Source organism: Herpailurus yagouaroundi, unplaced genomic scaffold, assembly GCF_014898765.1.
Source record: "Herpailurus yagouaroundi ecotype Mexico unplaced genomic scaffold, PumYag 77, whole genome shotgun sequence".
NCBI classification, from domain to species: Eukaryota; Metazoa; Chordata; class Mammalia; order Carnivora; family Felidae; genus Herpailurus; species Herpailurus yagouaroundi.
The window spans coordinates 64,994,785-65,015,498 of record NW_024412388.1 but is presented as its reverse complement, the minus strand read 5'-3'; the positions used below and the strand labels follow the sequence as shown (position 1 = coordinate 65,015,498).

Here is a 20,714-nt window from a genome sequence, read left to right as displayed (position 1 = left end):
GTGTGTGTGTGTGTGTGTGTGTGTGTGTGTGTGTGTGTGTGTGTGTGTAAATACCATATAGGGTGCCTGGTGGCTCAGTCAGTTAAGCATCTGACTCTTGGTTTCAGTTTAGGTCATGATCTCATGGTTCATGAGTTTGAGCCCCTCATCAGGCTTCATGCTGACAGTGCAGAGCCTGCTTGGGATTCTCTGCCTCCCTCTCTCTCTGCCCCTCCCCTGCTCGTGCTCTCACTTTCTAAAATCTCAAAAATAAGTAAACTTTAAAAAAATTTAAAAATATAAATACCGTATAAATCAGAGACTCCTAGTTATCAGGAAAAATGTGAATCTTATCTCCCCAACTAGGTCAGTGCTCTTCAACGGAATTTCCAGGGAACATTTGCAAACTGTTTAATAAAGATGTACTTCCACTAATAACTAATAATGATACTCTTGTCCCAATTTACAGAAAAATAATTTTTGGTTTAGTGTTTTCAACCCTTGAGGTGTGGATTACCAATTATTTGGTTGTTGTTTTTTTTTTAATTTTTTTTTAACGTTTATTTATTTTGGGGACAGAGAGAGACAGAGCATGAATGGGGGAGGGGCAGAGAGAGAGGGAGACACAGAATCAGAAGCAGGCTCCAGGCTCTGAGCCATCAGCCCAGAGCCCGACGCGGGGCTCGAACTCACAGTCTGTGAGATCGTGACCTGAGCTGAAGTCGGACGCTTAACCGACTGAGCCACCCAGGCACCCCTACCAATTATTTGACTAATAGAAAATAAACATGACAAAAACCAAGCATAGTCAATCATGTTTAGTTCAGTCATTTGTTTTTCATTGTCACATGCTTGTGATATTTGTATTACCTATCTTTAATATAGCTATGCTTTATACTAATCTAGATTTTCTACTGGAATTAAATTAAGACTTTTCATAGTGTTTCACAAAGAACACCATGACTTCCAAAAGCTCTGCCATCTGAAATGGTTTGAGAACCAATGGACTTAACCATCTTGTAAGATACTAGAGGGAAAGAACGTCTGTCTTCATCATCATCTCACATATGATCAGAACCGTTGCAGAGTTTTGAGTAGAAAGTAACATGAGGAAAAATTGGATTATAATATTTTTGTGTTTGGGAAGTTTTCTGGAAGGAGTGTGGGTTGGGAGTAGGAGTAGACGTAGAGTGAATGTAGCATATAACCACTGTAAACAATATTGTCAGTTGTGTTTATATTAGGCGTTGATTAAAACTCTAGCATTATCATCCAGATGAAAATATTACGGTGAATTTCTCCTATTAGTTTAACAAGTTAATTTTGAATTGAAATTTGTACAAACTAAAATAACAAAAATTAGATTGATTCAAACAGCGTTCCTCATAACAAACACAAAAGAAAGTTACCTTAAAAGTACTTTGAGTTTCATATCACTTTTCTAGGTAGGAACGAGTAGTTATGGAGTAAATGTTCAGAAAACACATCATTGCAGTAATTGTGCATTCATTCATTCCTAGGAGGTCCTTGTTACCATGTCCATTTTGTAGATTCAGAAATTCAGAGTGGAGAAGTGGCTTGAAAGGCAACGTAGGCTTTAAGTGTTAAAAGTAAACTTTGAATCCAAAGCAGTTAATTCTAAATCCCATGCTCTTTGAACCACACCACACCGAGCCCTCATTTTTAAATTATTTAATTTTTTAAATTACAAAAGTAATGTGTGCCTAAAACAAACAATACTTATACGCATGCATGTGAGGCTTACACACACACACACACACACACACACACATATATACACACACATATTATACAAATATATATTTGTATTTTAGGAAGATGTGTCTAGCAGCAATAGATAGATGGAAAAGAGGTGGACATCTTGGAGGAAGAGAAACTGTTAGGACACCATTTCAATGATCCTGACAAGAAATGATAGGAGCTAGAACTAAGGTAGTGGCAGTGGTAATAGAAGACTTATAAAGGACAAATATGATGGGGATAAAACCTATAAGAATTAGTAACTCATGGAAATGGGAAGGTCTGCGAGATAGGGGAGCTAGGAAGGACTTTTAGCTTTATCACTTGGGCAACATGGTGATGCCCTTCGTGTGGATGGAGAGGTGGAAAACAGGGAAGGAAAACAGAGCTGGGTGAAGGACTCAGGAATGAATTTGCTCTTAGCTATGGTAAAGTTTGTGATCCTTGAGAATATCCAACTAAAGATATCTGTTAATTGTACGTGAACATAGCGTTTAGCATAGAGTTCTATGTTAGTGATATCAATTTGTGAATCATAAGCCTGCTGGCAGAGGTCAAAACCACGGTACAGGTGTCACCCAGGGAAATTATATAAAGGGAGAGAATAAATGGCTAAAGGCAGACCTCTAGAGAACACTAGAATTTAAGGAGCAAAGAAGACTGAAAAGGAATGGTTAGAGAAGTAGAATAAAAACCTGGTGAGAGTGTCCTTGAAGCTAAGGGAAGAGAACTTCAGAAGAGAAGGAAGAAGTTTCAGAAAGATCACCTAATTGAAAACCAGGCATTTCCATAGGTAACTTCTCCATTTATAAAATCAAACGAAAAAGAAAATTTCATTGTATCAAAATATTCTTTTGAATTCTTTTAATGGGTTTATAATGTATACATTAGGCAACTATCAGGTATTTTAGGGCATAGATAATAAACATAAGTTACTATAGAATGTGGCAGCATATTACTGGCATGGCTTTACTGGTTAATTCTGCTTGATTTGACTTGTTTTATTTTTGAGTTTGCCTGCCTGCCTTCCTTCCTTCCTTCCTTCCTTCCTTCCTTCCTTCCTTCCTTCCCTGCCTCCCTCCTTTCCTTTTGTAACATGTTGAGTTTAGGATTGAGTGAAGAGCATTAGGAGTCTTGGTTATGTATGGGAAACCAAACTGTGAGATGCAGATACCTCTAAGAGATTTATGAGCCTTCCTTGGCTAGTTTACATGGTGACTAGAACAAATTAAAATTTCAGACTACAATTTCTCTTCACTCTATTCTACTATAAAATATGACCCTCATGTCATATGATTCTCATATCATGACTATCATTATAATATTGGCTAGTAGTTCAGGAAGTAAAACTCATAAAAAGATCATAGTCACAGACTTCCAATTTCAGGAACATAATGTAGCTGTTGAAATGACAACTAAATGGGGAAGACTGGTCTCCCCTTTCTTGCTGGACAAAGAAATATACAAGACACTTGGTTGGGTGTTGAGAGGTGGAGGAATTGGCAAGGAGATATAAAATGGACTAAGCCAGATTTTGCCCCCTGGAAGTTTGCAAGGAGATAAGCGATAAAGATAATTATATTACTAAATAGAAGTAAGTGTAGAAAGAACTATAGATTCAAAGAAAAGAATATATCAGGTGGGAAAATCTGGAGGAGTTGGCATTTCAGTTAGTCAGTTTCAAACAGGCAGAATGAGGTAAAGAGCATTCTGTCTCAAGGGCATAATCTAACTAAAGGTATTAGACCCCAGATAAGTATTTGTTGAATATCAGAACAAATGGAATTGAGTGGCATTTGTTTTTCCACTGATTTAATCAGTATAATATATATACGTTTTCTACATGCCAGGCATTATGGCAGGTAGGTGCTAGGAATATGAGCAACATGACCCTCATAGAGCTATCATCTAATAGGAGAAACAGATAAAACCAACAAACTAATGGATATATAAATTTGAAATGAGAAGGACTGTTAGGCCACCAAATAGCTTGGGTGAAGAGAGATGGCTGGGTAGGGTGGCCAGTGAAGTCTCTTTGAAGGCACAAAATGTCATTTGAAACTGATCTTTGTAAGAACCAGTTTGAAATATTTACCCAGTTAGAATTCTTTATCACTGTTGCTATCCTAATACATTTAATTTGGCTAACTTACTCCCTCTTAAAACACAACCTATGAAATTTCTGTTTTCCACCAGTATTTGCTTTACACATCGTTGTTAAATTTACCCTGTCATCTTTGTTTTGCAGAAACCAAAGCTGAAAGATTGGCATCCTCCTGGGGGTTTTATTCTGGGATTGTGGGCACTCATTATAATGGTTTTCTTCAAAACTTATGGAATCAAGCATATGAAGTTCATTTTCTAGATGTGATGTATGAAGAAGACTGCATGAAGACTACCACCGTCGATAAGATTTTATGCCATTATATTTTTTAAAAATACGTTGTTCTTGTGTGAATTGGTTAAAAAGTATAGGGAAACTGAAGTTGAATGAACTACTGATTTGATAACTTAGAGAAAAATAATTGTTAATGCAACTTCTAAATATACTTTTTTTGTTGTGCATGTTATTAAAAAGATGGGACAGAGAGACCAGAGTATACTTAACAGCTGCTTTTGCAAATAAAAATGTCCCCTAATCTTACTCCCTTTCCACTTGGAAAAGAAAAAAAAAAAATGTGAAGACATAACATTCTCATTAGCAGATGTAAGCTTCTGTCAGTATTTTTGTGTTGTTCTCCTAGTCTTTTTTTTCTATATACATATTTTTTTCCCAATTAGAGATCATATAGAATATATCATTCTGTAACTTTACTTTTCATTTTACAATTTGTTATCAACCCTTAAAAGTTCTTCAGAACACATTGTGAATGGTTGCACAGTATCCATTCTATGAATGTACAGTAAGATTTTTAATGTTCTTCTGTTTTTGGACCACTTACTTTGTTCCCAAAATCTTCCTTTGGTTCATTCTTTACCACATTAATATTTTACTCTCAGCATTCATGGAATTCTGAAGCTTTCATTATAAGTCAATATAAAAACATTAGTTCCTTCATTTATGGTACTGATAGTTTGGGGGACCTTATTTGCTGTCAGTTTATCTGGAAAATTTAAGACCTTTGAGAATTTCATATTACTGACTGCTCAAAAGAAACAAACCCCATCATTTCTCATTTCTAACCATTCTGTGATACTCTACAATTGATTACCTCCCCCCAGTTTCCATATTGAAAGAGACATTGTTTCAGTTCTGTTTAAGGGAAACCTTGCCCACTGTCTCTTTCTATACTTTTTCTGAGATGATCCCATAGAGTGGATGGACGGTATGAAAAATTCACACTTCCTTCCCTGCCTTCATGTCTGACTGATGCATCATAAAAGGCAGAGAAGAGCCCTTTTCTGATCTCGGTGAAGATGCAAGAGCTCATATCTTCATCACTGATTTTTTAGCTTACAAGTCATCTTCCTGTCTCATAACTGGAAATAGTTTTGAGATTGTGTTTTGCCATCAGCCGCAGATACTATTTTTTTGCATATGGGGAGTAAAAACCATGAAAGTTAAGTATTCGTGTCCCACAGGATACCTTCTTGTATTTCATCTCTTTTACCCAGATCTTTATCTTTATTAATTGCAAAGATCTTGTTTATAATTATAGGTAACATTAAAAAGAACTCTTTCCCCACAGTGAAACCTCCTAAAATTAATATTCCTTAGGATTTGCTTTCCTTTTAACACTTAAAATATTACACTTTAGTTACATGCAAAATGGTCATACTTTTCACAGGCAAAGGATACACTGTTACCTCTCAGGTTAGAACAAATTATATTAAGGTTTTTTGCTTAGTAATGAGGCATTTGCTTTGCTCTGAACCTTCATTTTAATTGGTCTTTTTATTGGTGTACTAGGTAAATGAAGAGGGAGAATTTGTATCTGAATAAATGGAGAGGTATCCTTTTGTCCATAGGGAGGGGGAAAAACAAACTTACACTAGACTAGCCAGATCACAGTAGCAGAGAGAGAGAAAAGGTTGACCATGGCACCCTGCAAACACTTACGCAAGGTCTTGAACACTTGGTGGGACCAAGCTGCTTCGCGTCAAAAGGAAATATGACTGATCTTGAGTCAAAGTAATTGAGTTTGAATATAATGAAACCTACCCCAATGGTACAGACCGCTGGGAAGTAACAGCCTTCCTCTTTAGAGGCAGTAGAAGGTGCCCTTCTTAGTTAAAACCAAACTGGAAAATGTAATACTGGATATAATATACAGGATTAATTTTGCCCAGGCAGAGTTTCTAAGGGCAGTTATTTCTTTCTGTTTCATTATTGAATGTTCAGAATACAGTTAAAGCAGAAAGCTTAAACTGTTAAATGTTTAGCTCGTAACCATAATCTTTTTACATAAAGTATATTCTGCTTTCAATAATAAGTAAATCCTCTGCATGTGGTAAGTGGGTAATATCGTAAGTGCAATTAAATAGTCCAGACTTTAAATTATACCATAAAAGCACATCCTTAAATATATTCTGCTGGAGTCACAAAGAGCTGAACAACCGAAAGGAGTTTTCTTTTTGTCTTTCTTACAGTGTTGTTGTGAGAATCAGATGAGATAATGTTATGACTAAACACTTCTGAAACTGTAAATATGTGGTGGTACTGTTTTCTTTATTTGTGCTCAGAAGATGCCAGCAGGGAAGTTAATGATGCCACCGTCCCTCTTTCTGTTGAACTTATTTACCTGTCTAAGTTACTTAATGTGATCTTGTTCTCTTTGGTATTTTTTTTTTCCCCTGTCCCTGGTGTCTTCAGGGAGAAAAGGAAATGTAGGTAAATGGGTCCCAGCAGACATGGCCTGACCTTTTAGGGGAGGGACAGGATATGATGATGCCATTCTGCAAAGGCAGCCTGCGTGAGAAAAAGAAACCAAATGATGTGGATTTTAAAATTATGAAAGACATTCATTTGCAGTTTATGAAAGGGAAATGTAGTTTGGATGCAAAGCTGATTAAATTGGATCAAGAAAAATTGGAATTAAATACATAAAATAATGCATGCATTTATGGTTTCAATTTTTATATATCCTCAGCTAGTTGGAAATGATGATTCCCACAACAGGCATAACTCAGCTTGTTTCTGCTTACTGAGTACTTTCTCCTATGGTATATGTTGATAACATTTCTTCCATTATGTATGTTGCATAGCAGAGTTACAGTTACTGTGGGAATCATAATTTGAAATTTTGACTCGTGTGTTTCTGGAATCTTTACAACAAATGTTGCATTAACATAGAACTTTTTCCATTGATTTTACCAAAATTAAATCCATCTGTAGCAGATTCTCTTTTAACTTGTGAAAGAAATATTTTATAAACATACCACAAGGTATGGCTATAAAATAATGAGATCAGCATCCATTTTGGCTTTATGAAATCAGCCTCATTACTTCATCCTTTTCCTGCCGGCCTTTGCCACAAGGAAAGTGCTCTCCGGTGTCGCCCTTCTATTGCTGCCTGCCCTGTCTGCACATGCACTTGCTGTGTAAATATGAAAGTCTTTCAATTGGTGGTCAGTACCCCTTGGTAGCAACTAGTCTTTTTTTTTTTTTTTTTCTTAATGCAGAAATGTTTTGGTTTTGGAACTGTGCTATAAAGTATTTGGTTTATTTTAACTGTGTAGACCTTGAATATGGGATTGATGTAGATGAAGGTGTGACCAAGACACCGGTTAAAAATTAAAAATTCACTTACTTGCAACATCGAAAGGTGGTGACTGTCATACAGAAGTGCTTACTGTTTCATCTGGGCTGCCTGCAGCCTCAGAGACCCCAGAGGAATTCCAGACTTGCCCGTGGAATACCCAGTCCTAGGGTCGAGCGGGTGGGGCTCACGTGATGTGACTCCTGTTCATCTGATACACTGACTGTGCTAGTTTCAGGGACAGCTGGCGGGAGCAATGTAGGACACTTTCCCAAGAGTCATTAAGTAAGGTCATAAATGTGAAACACATCATACAATGCCAAACACAGGAGAATTTCACCCTCTCTGTGCTGGTCAGGAGGCTACCTAGCTCTTAACTTCCACTTAGTTCTTACCCCTCACTCAAGCCCAGAGGTCACTCTAAAGAACATTGGCCATGGTACGCCTAGACTGACCTGTTCCCTTCTCTTCCCTGAGCCTTACTTTTTACTTGTGTTTAACTCTCTCTATGGTCTGTCCACTTTGTTAGGAATACATCTCTAGCGGGGCACCTGCCTGGCTCAGTCAAAGAGCATGTGACTCTTGATCTGGGGGTTATGAGTTTGAGCCCCACATGGAGTATAGAGTTTACTTAAATACATTTTTTAAAAGTAGGGGCACCTAGGTGGCTCAGCTGGTTAAACGTCTGACTCTAGATTTTGACTCAGGTTATGATCTCATGGTTTGTGAGATTGAGCCCCATGTCAGGCCTCCTGCTGACGGCATGGAGCCTGCTTGGGATTCTCTCTCTCTCTCTCTCTCTCTCTCTCTCTCTCTCTCTCTCTCTGCCTCTCTCTGCTCACACAATTGTGTGCACTCTCTGTCTCAAAATAAATAAATAAACATAGGAAGGAAGGAAGGAAGGGAGGGAGGGAGGAAGGAAAAAGAAAGACACCTTTAGCATGATTTAATGGACAGTCTATCCTCACCCCAAGCCCTGGATGTCTGGATAATAATCCAGTCTGAAATTTCCCTTTGTTCTTCAACCACAGTGGGTACTGCATTTCCATTTCCTCTTCTCCCCCATCTCATGTTAGTTTGGATGTTTTAAGTTTCAAATGTTAGAAACCCAACCAGAACAAATTTAGACCAAGAAGGGAATTTATTGGAGGGACATTAGAATATCTTGCAAATCTTGGAGGGGTTTCTGGACTGAGCCTCACCAGGGACTGGAATGGCACCTGGATATTCTTCTCTGCATTTCCTTATCCCTCCCGGAGACTGGCTTTTTCACATGACTGGTAACACCAGAGCCTTGTATCCTGTGCTTCACCACAAAAGAGAGGAAAATTACTCTGTTCCTTTATTTCTAGTTATAAAAAGTCTTGTGAGAGAACAGATTAACCTTGCTGGTATCAAGGGTTCACTTGGCCAGAAGGTCAGGGTCCTGTAAGCACATAAGGACCTGTGGTGGCTTATCCCTGTCTGTTAGGGCCAGAGAAGGGAGACATCACAGGAGCCACTTAGTCACCCTTACTGCTTTCAACTAGTTTGCTATTCATGCGTGGTCCACAGAGCTACAGCATCACCACGCATCTCCTTTAGAAATGTGGAATGTCCAGGGCACCTGGGTGGTTCAGTCAGTTAAGGATCTGACTCTTGATTTTGGCTCAGGTCATGGATTTCACAGTTCCTGAGTTTGAGCCCCATGTTGGCCTCTGGGCTGACAGCCCAAAGTCCTCTTGGGATTCGCTCTCTCCCTTTCTCTCTGCCCCTCTCCTGCTTGCATTCTCATTCTCTCTCTCTCAAAAATAAATAAATAAACATTTAAAAAAATGTAGAATGTCAGTCAGGGCCCACCTCAGACCCACTGAACCCAAATCTGCAAAATCCCCAAGAAATTTGCATACCATGAAAGTGGGAGAAGCACTGATTTACTTTATCTTCGTAGACTAAACACCCAACTCTATCCTACAAGGAGATTGTAAAAGACAGCAAATACTTGTAAAACAAACAGCCATGGGTGGCATAATTTATGGGTTCATTGCCTTTTCAGCATTATTATTGACTTCTAGTCAGACCTTTTAAGACTGCACCACTCTCAGTCTTTTTTTTTTTTTTCCTTCTGAGCCTTTTTCAAAATGTTTAATGATTAAACAGGCATCTAAGTAGCACCTATTGTATGTAGTATCCTGCAAATTCTTTGACACTCCTTCCTCAAGAGGTGGAGTCTAACTAAACTCCCCTGCCCTGAATATGGGCTAGTCTTAGTGATTCATCCTAATGAGTAGAATGTGGCAGGATAATACTGCATGACTTCCAAAGCTAGGTCATAAAAGGTGATCTAGCATCTTCCTGATTCTTTTTCTCAAGACGCCTGCTGTTGGAACCTAGCCATCATCCCCTGAGGAAGCCCAGGCCACACAGAGAAGCCATGTATGTGTATTCTGGCTGACAGCCCCAGTTAGGTCCCAGTTGGTAGCCAACATCAAGCTCTGGAGATACAAGGGACAGAGCCTACATAGATGTTTCCTGACTGCAACCACTGAAGAGACCCTAAGTGACAGCTTCCTAGTTGACCACCAGAGCTATGAGATAATAATTTGAGAAAAAATTATTTTCTTCCATTGAGTTTAGTGTGGTTTGTTATACAAGGATTGTTACCGAAACACCGTGTTAATGCATTACCCACTCTAGCAGATGCTTTGAGGGATACAAAGAGGTTCTTTTTTTTTTTTTTAATGTTTTTATTTATTTTGGAAGAAAGAGACAGAGCATGAGTGGGGGAGGAGCAGAGAGAGAGGGAGACAGAATTCGAAGCAGGCTCCAGGCTCTGAGCCGTCAGCACAGAGCCCGACGCGGGGCTCAAACTCACAGACCGCGAGATCATGACCTGAGCCGAAGCTGGACGCTCAACCAACTGAGCCACCCAGGCGCCCCAGGGTTTTTTTTAAAAGAGTCACAAATTCATTCTTGAAAGACTTGCATGAAGAGATGAAACACCTACATAGCAAATGTAGGAAATGACAAGTGCCATTTAAAAGCTATGGAATAAGGGTTTTAGAAAGAAACTTCTTTTAATTGCTATATAAATGTTATTAATATTGTGCTTACCTTCGGGGGAAGGGGCAGAGAAGACTTCGATATGGAAGTGAAATTTGACTAAGCGATCAGAGTAGATTTTTCTGTTTCTTTCCCTCTCTCTTTCCCACTACTGCTCTTTCAATACTATATATCTATATATCTATATCTGTATTTATATATTTAATGTTTATTTATTTTTACGAGAGACAGAGCACAAGTGGGGGAGAGGCAGAGAGAGAGGAGACACAGAATCCAAAGCAGGCTCCAGGCTCTGAGCTGTCAGCACAGAACCCAACGCAGGGCTTGAACCCATGAACCGTGAGATCAAGACCTGAGCCAAGTCGGAAGCTTAAGGACTGAGCCACCAAGGTGCCCCTCTTTCAATACCATAGATTCTCTTCAATCCTGCCTACTGACTCAGACTTTCCAGTCATTGGAATATTTTGCTTTGTAATCTGGAAATTGGGGGAAGGTCTCCAGTTTAACTTCCTTCTTTACTTCCTTCACATCTACTTCTGTTTTTTTCTCCATTCCATCCTATCCTCACCCCTTTCTTAGAGATTGAGTCACTGACTCCATCCCTTCTTCTGGGATATTGCTTAGCAATGAACTCACCTCTCCTTATCCTGCAATCTTCCTTTTCATGGATGTGATTTCCCTTATGTTTTATAAGATGTTCAAGCTTTCTCATCTTAAAAACTCAAAATCCTCTGTTCCCTTTTAAACATGAATATAGAAATGCTCTATAGAGTTCTTTTCTACTTCATTTCATAGCCTATTATTTTGAATGAATAGATAGCATGCACTGACTAGGCTTCCCTGCCCTGTATTCGTTTGCGAACCTTTCCACGAATCTGTCTTCTGCTTCCACCACTGCCCTGGAGCTATTTTCTTCACTGATACAAGTGGTCTCTTAGTTTGCCAAGTCTGATGCAATTTTTCTGCCTGTGCCTTTCTTATTTCTCCTTACTAAGGAACAATTGTTGAGGACTCCCACTTTTAGAAGCGTTTCCTCCTCTGCCTTCGTGGTGTTGCTCTCTCCCCAAGTTTTCTGCACTCAGCCTGCCCTTTGCTGTCTTCTCTGAGTGCTTCTCTTTTAACACCATGCTACGGTGGTTCTGCAGAGCTCTGCCCTCAAACTTTTGAGATTTAGCACTGTCTCTGAGTATTTTCACCCCCATCTGTGGTTTCCACTATTCCTGCTACATCATTGACAGCCAAATTTCTCTATCTCAGAATCTCTGAGTTCCAGAAATGCCCCCTTTGTACTTGAAAGCCCTGCAGGAATTCAAACTCAGCATAACTCAGTTTATAATCTCTCACTATCACCTCACTACCAAGCTCTTCTCTATTTTCTTTTTCTCAGTTAATATTCTGAATCCCTTCTGAATAGGCCCAGATTATAAAGATATCTGTGTAAATGTTCACTGTAAGCACTGACGGCAGAAGAGGCTCCTAGTAATCAGCTGGGCAAAATGACATACTCTGTGGAGGTCAGGTAACCTTTCATCCCAGTGCTTGCTCATTGGGCCCATGGGTAAAAAAAAAAGTAGTTATGGTGGCCAGAATGGAGACTAGGCCTGAGCTCAACAAGCTGAATTTCTCCATACCAAGGCTGATCTGGCTAATGCTACTACTGAGTAGTGCCTAGTCTACCAACAGCTGAGACCTACATGAAAATCCAGTGACTAATTGGGTTGGTGCCTCCATTCCTCAGCTGAATGGTAATAAGTTGATTATATATTTAAAAAAAATTTTTTAATGTTTATTTATTTTTGAGAGACAGAGAGAGACAGTATGAGTGGGGGAGAGGCAGAAAGAGAGAGGGAGACAGAATCTGAAGCAGGCTCCAGGCTCTGAGCTGTCAGCACAGAGCCTGATGCGGGTCTCGAACTCATGAACCGCGAGATCATGACCTGAGCTGAGGTCAGACGCTCAACTGACTGAGCCATCCTGGCACCCCATAGGTTGATTATACTGGCCATCATAGAGTGGGCAGAAATTCATCCACACTGAAATAACACATTGGGTATGGATTTGTATTCTCTGCTCTTTAAGCTTCTGCCAGCATCACCATCAATAAATTCCAAAATCTTTATCTACCAACATGGCATTCTGCACAGTATTTACTCTGATCAAGGAACTCATTTCACAGCAGAGAAGTGCATCAATGAGCATATATCCACGGAAGAAACTGAACTTACCACATATGCCATAACCTGAGAGTGGCTGACCTAATTGAAGATGGAATGACTCACTGAAGACTCCGTTATGCCCCAATCTGGAGACAACACTGAAAGGAGGGAGTTCTGTTTGACAGGGTGCAATTCAGGCTTTAATCAGAGACCACTATATGGCATTATTTCCCCCCATGGCCAGATTGCATAGTTCTGGGAACAAGGAGTGGAAACGGGAGCAGCTCCTCTCACTATTACATCTAATAATCCATCCACAGGATTCTGCTTCCTGTCCTGCCCACTCTGAGCTTTGTTCCTACAGAAGTCTTAGCCCTGGGGAGAGAAATGCTATGATCCAGAGGTCACAACAGTGGTTCCATTGAATTTGAAGAGAAGACTGCCACCTGGCCATTTAGAGCCCTTGTATCACTGAACATGCCCAAAATAAGAGGCTACTCTACTGGCTGGAGTCGTTGAGGCCAATCACCAAGGGAAATAAATAGCTGCTACACATGAAGGCAAGGGAGGCCATGTGGCACTCTTATTGGTTCCATGGTCAATAGCAAATGTTAATGGAAAGCTAGAACGAAAAAAAAAAAAGGCAGGATGATTGAGGACTCAGTCTTCTGAACAAAGGTGTGAGTCACTCCACCAGATTAAAAACTGGCCGACTCAGCTTCTGGCTGAGAGTAAGGGGAAATATACAATAGGTAGAGGAAGGTAGGAAGCCAGACATCAGCTCTAGCCCATGGCCAGCTACTGAAATGAGAATTGTAATAGCTTTATATACTTTCTCTTTGCCTGTTATATGTTTATGTATGCATGCTATTTCTCTTTCCCCACTTTTACTTCATGCAAGTCAGTGGTGCTTAACCTTATAATACAGTATTTAGGTAAGAAAATATTCAGTGGGACTGTGATAGAATATAAGGAGTCATTGATACAGTGTATACAATAACAGTTGTGACTGTGTGTGTCCTTATTTTGGGGAAGGGTGAGAATTTCTTCATTTGTACAAATAGCAGTATCTTGTTAGATGGAAATACAGAGTTGCATCACTGTCGTACAGGTCTCAAATGCATGTAGAAGAGCGAATGCCGAAACTAAGTAGCCAAAGGGGTATACTGGTCCCATTTCCAATTCCTTGTGTCTTAGCTCCAAATCTACTCATTATCCATCTGTGATGATGGAGCTGAACCCTTTAAGAATTTCTTTTGTAGTTACCATGATGTTAAGCTTTGTTGACAGAGAGTACTCGGGGAGCATGGCAGGAAGAAGGAGCTCCCTTGCTGATTCTGGTGTGCTCCTCCCACGGCTCCTGCTATGGGTGTGTGTGCAGGAGTGTGCCTGTGTTTTCTGCAGTGCCTAGTGGCTGGCAGCACAGAGTATCTTCCCTTGGGCAGCTTCATAGCAGACAGTTGCTAGCAAAGCACCTCTTCATGAACCTGCCTCCAGCAGCTTTGCAGCGGGCACGTATGGAGGGCATCTTCCCCCAGCACATGCCTTTGGGCATCTCCATGATGGGGTGCTGCTGGCAGGGCACCTCCTCCCGGGCAACTTTCCCCACACCCTTTCAGGTGGCTTTTTATGAAGGCATGGCTTCTTTCAGAGGATAGCTTTGCCCAGCACTCCAGAGAGCCGCTTTCCAGCAAGTTCCACTGTGATGACCTCTCAGTGAACCTCTCTGCCATCCAATGAGCCCCACTGCACCCTCTCCAATGGTGTATGGGCCTCAGCCCTGGGAGGGGTAGAGTTTTTCCTTGGGTCCCCTATCTCAGCCTGAGGGGTGGTGGCTACTTCTGATGCCTGGTGTTCTATTGTGTTGAGTTCTCTTTCTGTCTCACTAGCAAACTCCCCGTTACTCTAATTCCTTGTTCAAATTACTACGTAATTTCTATCTTCTCGTCAGACTTTGACTGACACACCTTCTCAAAGGAACCCAATGGCATTTAATGGTGAGATTCTCGGCCACAGTCATTTCAGTTGTTCAAATTATGCCTCTGGGTTCAAGGGAGAGTCCTCTTTCCTCCCAGAGAGCTGGACGAAAGATTGGAGCCCCCTCTTGCCACCTCCCTCTAATTCTGAAGGCTTCCCTGAGAAACTTCCACTGAGGGTTAAGAGATGGAAGAAGTACTTCCTTCTGACACAGTCTGGCATCTGGACCCAGTCCCAGTGATACACAGATGTATCATGTGGAAGCCATCCAATAAGGGTCTCATCGACTCTGTTTTAGAAACCCTGGTTTCTTCTGGCTCTAGGCAGCTGCTTCTCGCTCTTTGTAATGACTACATGGAAATGAAAAGATTCAGGCAACAGGATTTCTTGTAACCCTACCAAGAAAGAAGATGGATCGAAGGGGAAAAATATGTTAGAGGCACACTGGTGTAGGAAATATTCTAGTTTGGTTAGTTACAAAAATGCTTACAGAGTAAGAAGGCTGAATAGTACAGTAGTTAGGAGGCTGAGTTTTGCGTTTCTGAAGCTGGTCAGTCTGATAAATGCATATTATGCAAGGAACAGAATAATTAAAATTACAAATAAGAAAATACACTTATAAACCAATAAAACTAAAGGTGGGGGAGAGAAATTGAGACTGAGATAAGAGAAACCAAATAGAAAGTGTAAAAACAATACATCAAACAGGTTAAAAAAAAGCAGAATCCTGGTTACAAAGTATTACTGGGGAAAATGAATAAGAATTAAAATTTTAGATGTTGAAATGAGAAGCTTATTATTTCAAGGATGTGTTTGTGAATAAAGCAAAAGTAGAAAAAGGAAACAAAAATGTTTTAAAGTGGAAATAATGGAAGGAAATTTTAAATGGAATATAAAGAGTAAGCTAGGTAGCTGAAACAATTTAAAGGAAGATTAAAATAAAGCTAAAACTAGTCAAAGGAATATAACATTCTTTAAGTGCTAAACATTTAGAGAATGAAACAAACTAAAAATAAATATGGAAAACAAGGGATGAACATTTTAAAACATGAAAAGAGCAACATTTTTTTACAAAAAGCAAATTACCTGCTTTTTAAGAAACACCTGACTTTTGTTACTATGATTCTCCTGATACTCAAGCATCCATGAATTCTAGTAGATTGTCTCTGTAACTTTAATCCCCAAGGTCAGGGTTTTTTTTTGCAGAGTACACCCTTGGAACTCCTTTAGGCGGAAAGCCAAAGGTAACAAGCAATTCAAACTGTTGAGCCTCTTTCTCCCAAGGCTTCTGGCTCCTGTGTCTACATGGCTTTTAACTCAGGTTGGGCATGGAAATAGGCTGGAAAGATACAAGCCTTGTCAGGGTCAGCCCTGTTGCCTGCCTCTGCTCTGCAAGCAGTTGTGTGGATGTGCCCTTCACCAATTGTCTAGAAGTCCAGGAGTCAGTCTACAAATATATTGCCTGCCTACATGGTTCTTGGGGCTGAGGCAATTATGAAGCCTCCTTCCCTCTCTTCACCTTGCTGGCTGCCGCTCATACAGTCATACCACTTTGCAGTATTTCTGGACCCAAGGAGAAAGCAGATCAGTGGTTTTCAAACTTTTTGGCTACTCCTGACAGTAAGAAATACATATCACATCGTGACTCAGTACTACATATATATGTGTATCTACCTATACGGCTAAAAAAGTTTTACAAAATAAGAACCCTCTCTAACATCATACACTCTATTATTTTCAATCCTTTTGTATTCTATATTATAGAATTGTCTCAGGTGGGAACCAGATCAATGGTTTTCAAAAATATTTTGCTTCCATCTGTAGTAAGAAATACATTTTACACTGTAACCGAATGTACACATATGTGTATGTATCTACATAATTAAAAGTTTTGCAAACAGTACTGACATTCTCCAGAAAATGCAACTTCTAGTTTTCTATCCTATTATATTATAGTTTTATTGATTGCTTCCCAGTGATATCTGGCTATATACTTCCTACCAAGAAGACACAATGAAAGCATAGAGAACCACAGCCAAGAATAATGCCCAACAGGGTAGTAAATTATTACAAACATCTTTTGTGCTTACAATGCATTTTACTGCTCTCTGGTGCTGCTATGATCATACATTGTGTTATTCCTCCAACATTTGTCGAGTATGAATACCTTTTACATGAATGGCACAGCCTCTGTCTTTAAGGCATTTATAGTAGGGGAGCCAGAAAACTGGTGAAGAGAGCTCCAGGAGAGATTCTAGAAGGTGTCATTGAATTAAGAGTAATGGTTGGACACATTTTTTTTGCAAAGTGATAGAAATCCAACACAAATATGCTTAAGTTATAATTTTTAAAAAGTATTTATTTACATAACAATGTCCAGGAGAGGTTTGTCTTCAGGCTCAGCTTGGTCCAGCACTTAATGACATTCTAAGATCTATCTGTCATATCTGCTTCCCCTGGGATGGCTCCATTCACAAAGTGATTCCTCTTGTGGTAGCAAATACAGCTTTAGCAGTCTCAAACCCTAAAGCACCTAAGCTGGGTGGGGGGAGTGTTTGCATCCCTGCATTGGGTCATGTTCTCATCCATGAACCGATGATTGTGTCTGGGAGACAAGATATTCCAGTAGGTTTAAGCCAGTCCGGGCCTATCCCTGGAGCTCTATACAGAGCGAATCCCTCATTAATGACATAGTTAAGAGTGGAGGGATTGGTTCTCCAAGGAAAATACCGGCACCTATGGCCTAAAAGGTGGGAAAATGGAGGCTGGGCTGCCAATGGCAGCAGGTGCTTGAACCAGGTGCCTCCAAGGCAGGGTGCAGACAGGGGCAAGAGTTGGGTGGGACACACTTGTCTGTAGATGGGAACACAGGGGAGGGGCGCTCGAGGTACAGAAAGCAGCATGAGCAAACCTGGAGCCACCTTAAGTCACCTGGTGTAGCTGGAGCTTCAGGTCACATAGGGAGGAGCTGTGTGAGATGACACTGGAGCTAATAATGCAGGTGGTGGGTTCTGAGTCCAGGCTGCAGAATGAGACTAAATCTAGTCAGAATTCAAAAAAAGGTTCAGAGTGAAATTTAAACTTTATGAGACTCATTTTGCCTTGGGGAACGAATGCATTGGAGAAATACAATCTTGGAAGGTCAAGGTCGTCCAGGCAAGAGTTAGTTAAATGAGTAAAGAACAGGGGAGAGCAGTGCATAGGAGTGGGGAGGGAGGGGGGGCGGAATTGATGCAGAAGCTCTGTGCTCTTTTTCTCATAATGCTGTGAAGTGAACTTTCAATTCTGTTGGCTTATGCAAAGTTGGGAGAAATCCTTTAATATTTAATTGACTTCAAACAAAGATCAAATAATTCCAGGAAGCTTTACTTCTCAAAAGGGAAGAAAGGACCTGTTGGGGAAGAAACTACCTGTTGGGGGGGGGGGGGGGAATAAGCCAATTGTTATGAAACTCATTATGCAAGTCTATCCCATCAAAGAGGTAAATTACTTTGCATTAAGTGAGGTGGAATAAAGATATTTCTGGCTCACCAGACAGGCTCCAGAGGCCTCCCTGGGGCGCTCTGAGCAGGATTCATCTCCCTGTCCCACAGAGCCTTGGGTTCAACTGACTTGCTATCGGCATTCCATACATGCATCTTTATCACCCAGTAAATTATGAGCGGGAGGACAAAAACCTCTTCCTGCTGACTAAAACGATTTTTCTTTTCCTCTCTTCCTCCCTTTCCCAAGCATCTCTATGTGAATCAAGGCATCCTGATAGCCACTGGAGACATGGAGTTGAATCCCAGCTGGACTAGAACCCAATCTCCTTGGTGTCAGGGCGGGTTCAAGTGTGGGGAGTAAGACATTTGATGACTGCTGTGAGAGGCATTTATACAGAATAAAATGGGAAGAAGGGCGCCTGGGTGGCTCAGTTGGTTGAGCGTCCAACTTAGGCTCAGGTCATGATCTTGCGGTTTGTGAGTTCAAGTCCCACGTTGGGCTCTGTGCTGACAGCTCAGAGCTTGGGGCCTGCTTCAGATTCTGTGTGTGTGTGTGTGTGTGTGTGTGTGTGTGTGTGTGTGTGTGTGTCACTGCCCCTCCTCCACTCACACTGTGTCTCTCCTTCGGAAATAAACATTAAATAAAAAATTTTTAAAAATAGAATGGGAGGAGAGGTCAGTGCCATGTGGTGAGATCAGGAAATGCTTCATTAGAGGCAACACGTAACAGGAGTCTTAAGGCTAGTGGCCAGAGAAGGTGGGCAGGAGAAAGGAAGGGCATTGAGTGGAAGCACTTATCAGGCAGGCAGATGTTGTAACATGGGGGAGGCCATAACAACATTGACATCATGGGTTTCTACAGATATATGTAGCCCTTTCTTTAAGGTGGAATAAACTGTACACACACACACACACACACACACACACACACACACACACAGAGGCACGTTTGGCAATAGTGATGGTTAATCTACGGTGAAAAACATCTGGTTTTAAGGAGACAGGTTTATTATTACTAAAATAAACCAACAAGATTTGTTTCTTTCTACAGTAGAGCCACTTACAATTAAATTGAGAACAAGGAATAATCCTATAGAAATTAAAACACTGATACTTAAAGTTATTTTGATGTTTTTCTTTAAAAAATAATTCTTGGCAGAAGAAAAGTTTTTAGCATTCCTAGAAACCCATAAAACATTGCTTTATTTGTATAACTTTCATGCTTAACAAGCTTCAGTGACACATGGCTAACATCACCAAGTCCACATCTTCATTTTGGAATTCAAGGTCGGCAACAATAATAAAACCAAAAGGACACTGAGGTAGCTACTTTAATGGCAGAAAAATACAGACTTTAAGGAAAAGGCTTTAATAGGGATAAAAGTGGTTGATACCAAGTGATAAAAAGTAATTTAACAAGGAAGATAAAATAATTATAAACTTGCACATCACAATAGCTAACACAAAGTGTTTGTAGACTACTGGAAGGAAATTCAATGTCATCCTGGAAGACTTCAAAACATTTCTCTATTATTATTTGAGTAGTCTAAAATTAGTAACAATATAAAAAATTTGAACAACCCAATTAGCAAGCTTGATTTAATGGACATATATAGAAATCTGGACCACCAAAGTTTTAAAAATAAACATTCTTCTCAAGTACTCAAGGAACACTTATACAACTTGGCAAATGTATTATATAAATCTTGACTATTTCAGAGAATTAGCATAATGTTGACCACAGTCTCTAACTATAAACAATTAAGTTTGATAGTAGCACACAAAAATTAGTAAAGACTTATGTATTTGGATATTTTAAAATGTGTTTTGTTTTATTCATTTTATTTTATTTTACTATTTTGTTTTATTTTATTTTGCTTTCAAGGTGGAGATGTGTCCACCTTAAATTTTTTTTAGTTAAGTATAATTGGCATACAATATTGTATTAGATTCGCGTGTACAACATAGTGATTCAGTGATTTATATACATTACAAAATGATCACCATAAGTCTAGTTACCATCTGTCACCACACACAAAAAAAGTTTTTACAGTATTATTGACTATAGTCCCCATGCTGTATTTCCTTGTGTCTTATTTATTTTATAAATGGAAGGTTGTACCTCCTAATCCCCTTCACCTATTTCATCCATCCTTCCACTTCTCTCCCCTTTGGCAACTATCAGTTTGTTCCCTGTATCTGAGTCTGTTTCTGTTTTTTTCTTTCATTTGTTTTCCTTAAAAAAATTTTTTTTAACGTTTATTTATTATTGAGAGACAGAGAGACACAGAGCATGAGCAGGGGAGGGGCCGAGATGGAGAGACACAGAATCTGAAGCAGGCTCCAGGCTCCGAGCTGTCAGCACAGAGCCTGATGCGGGGCTCAAACTCACAAACCGCGAGATCATGACCTGAACTGAAGTCGGATGCTTAACCGACTGAGCCACCCAGGCGCCCCTGTTTTCCTTTTTAGATTCCACATATAAGTGAAATCATATGGTATTTGTCTTTTTCTGTCTGACTTATTTCACTTATTATAATAACCTATATCCATCCATGTTGTCAGAAATGGCAAGATATCATTCTTTTTTATAGCTGAGTAATGTTTCTTTGTAT

General features: G+C 40.0%; 1 protein-coding gene across 1 annotated transcript in view; it reads left to right on the top strand.

The window, feature by feature from the left end:
- PIGK (phosphatidylinositol glycan anchor biosynthesis class K) overlaps positions 1–7,500 on the top strand; it is a 124,133-nt gene extending 116,633 nt beyond the window's left edge. Inside the window, exon 11 of the mRNA XM_040470687.1 lies at positions 3,989–7,500. Coding sequence (XP_040326621.1) covers positions 3,989–4,105 — 117 coding nt within the window. The 3' untranslated portion in view covers positions 4,106–7,500. The remainder of the gene's footprint in view (positions 1–3,988) is intronic.
- The last annotated feature ends 13,214 nt before the right edge of the window (positions 7,501–20,714 follow it).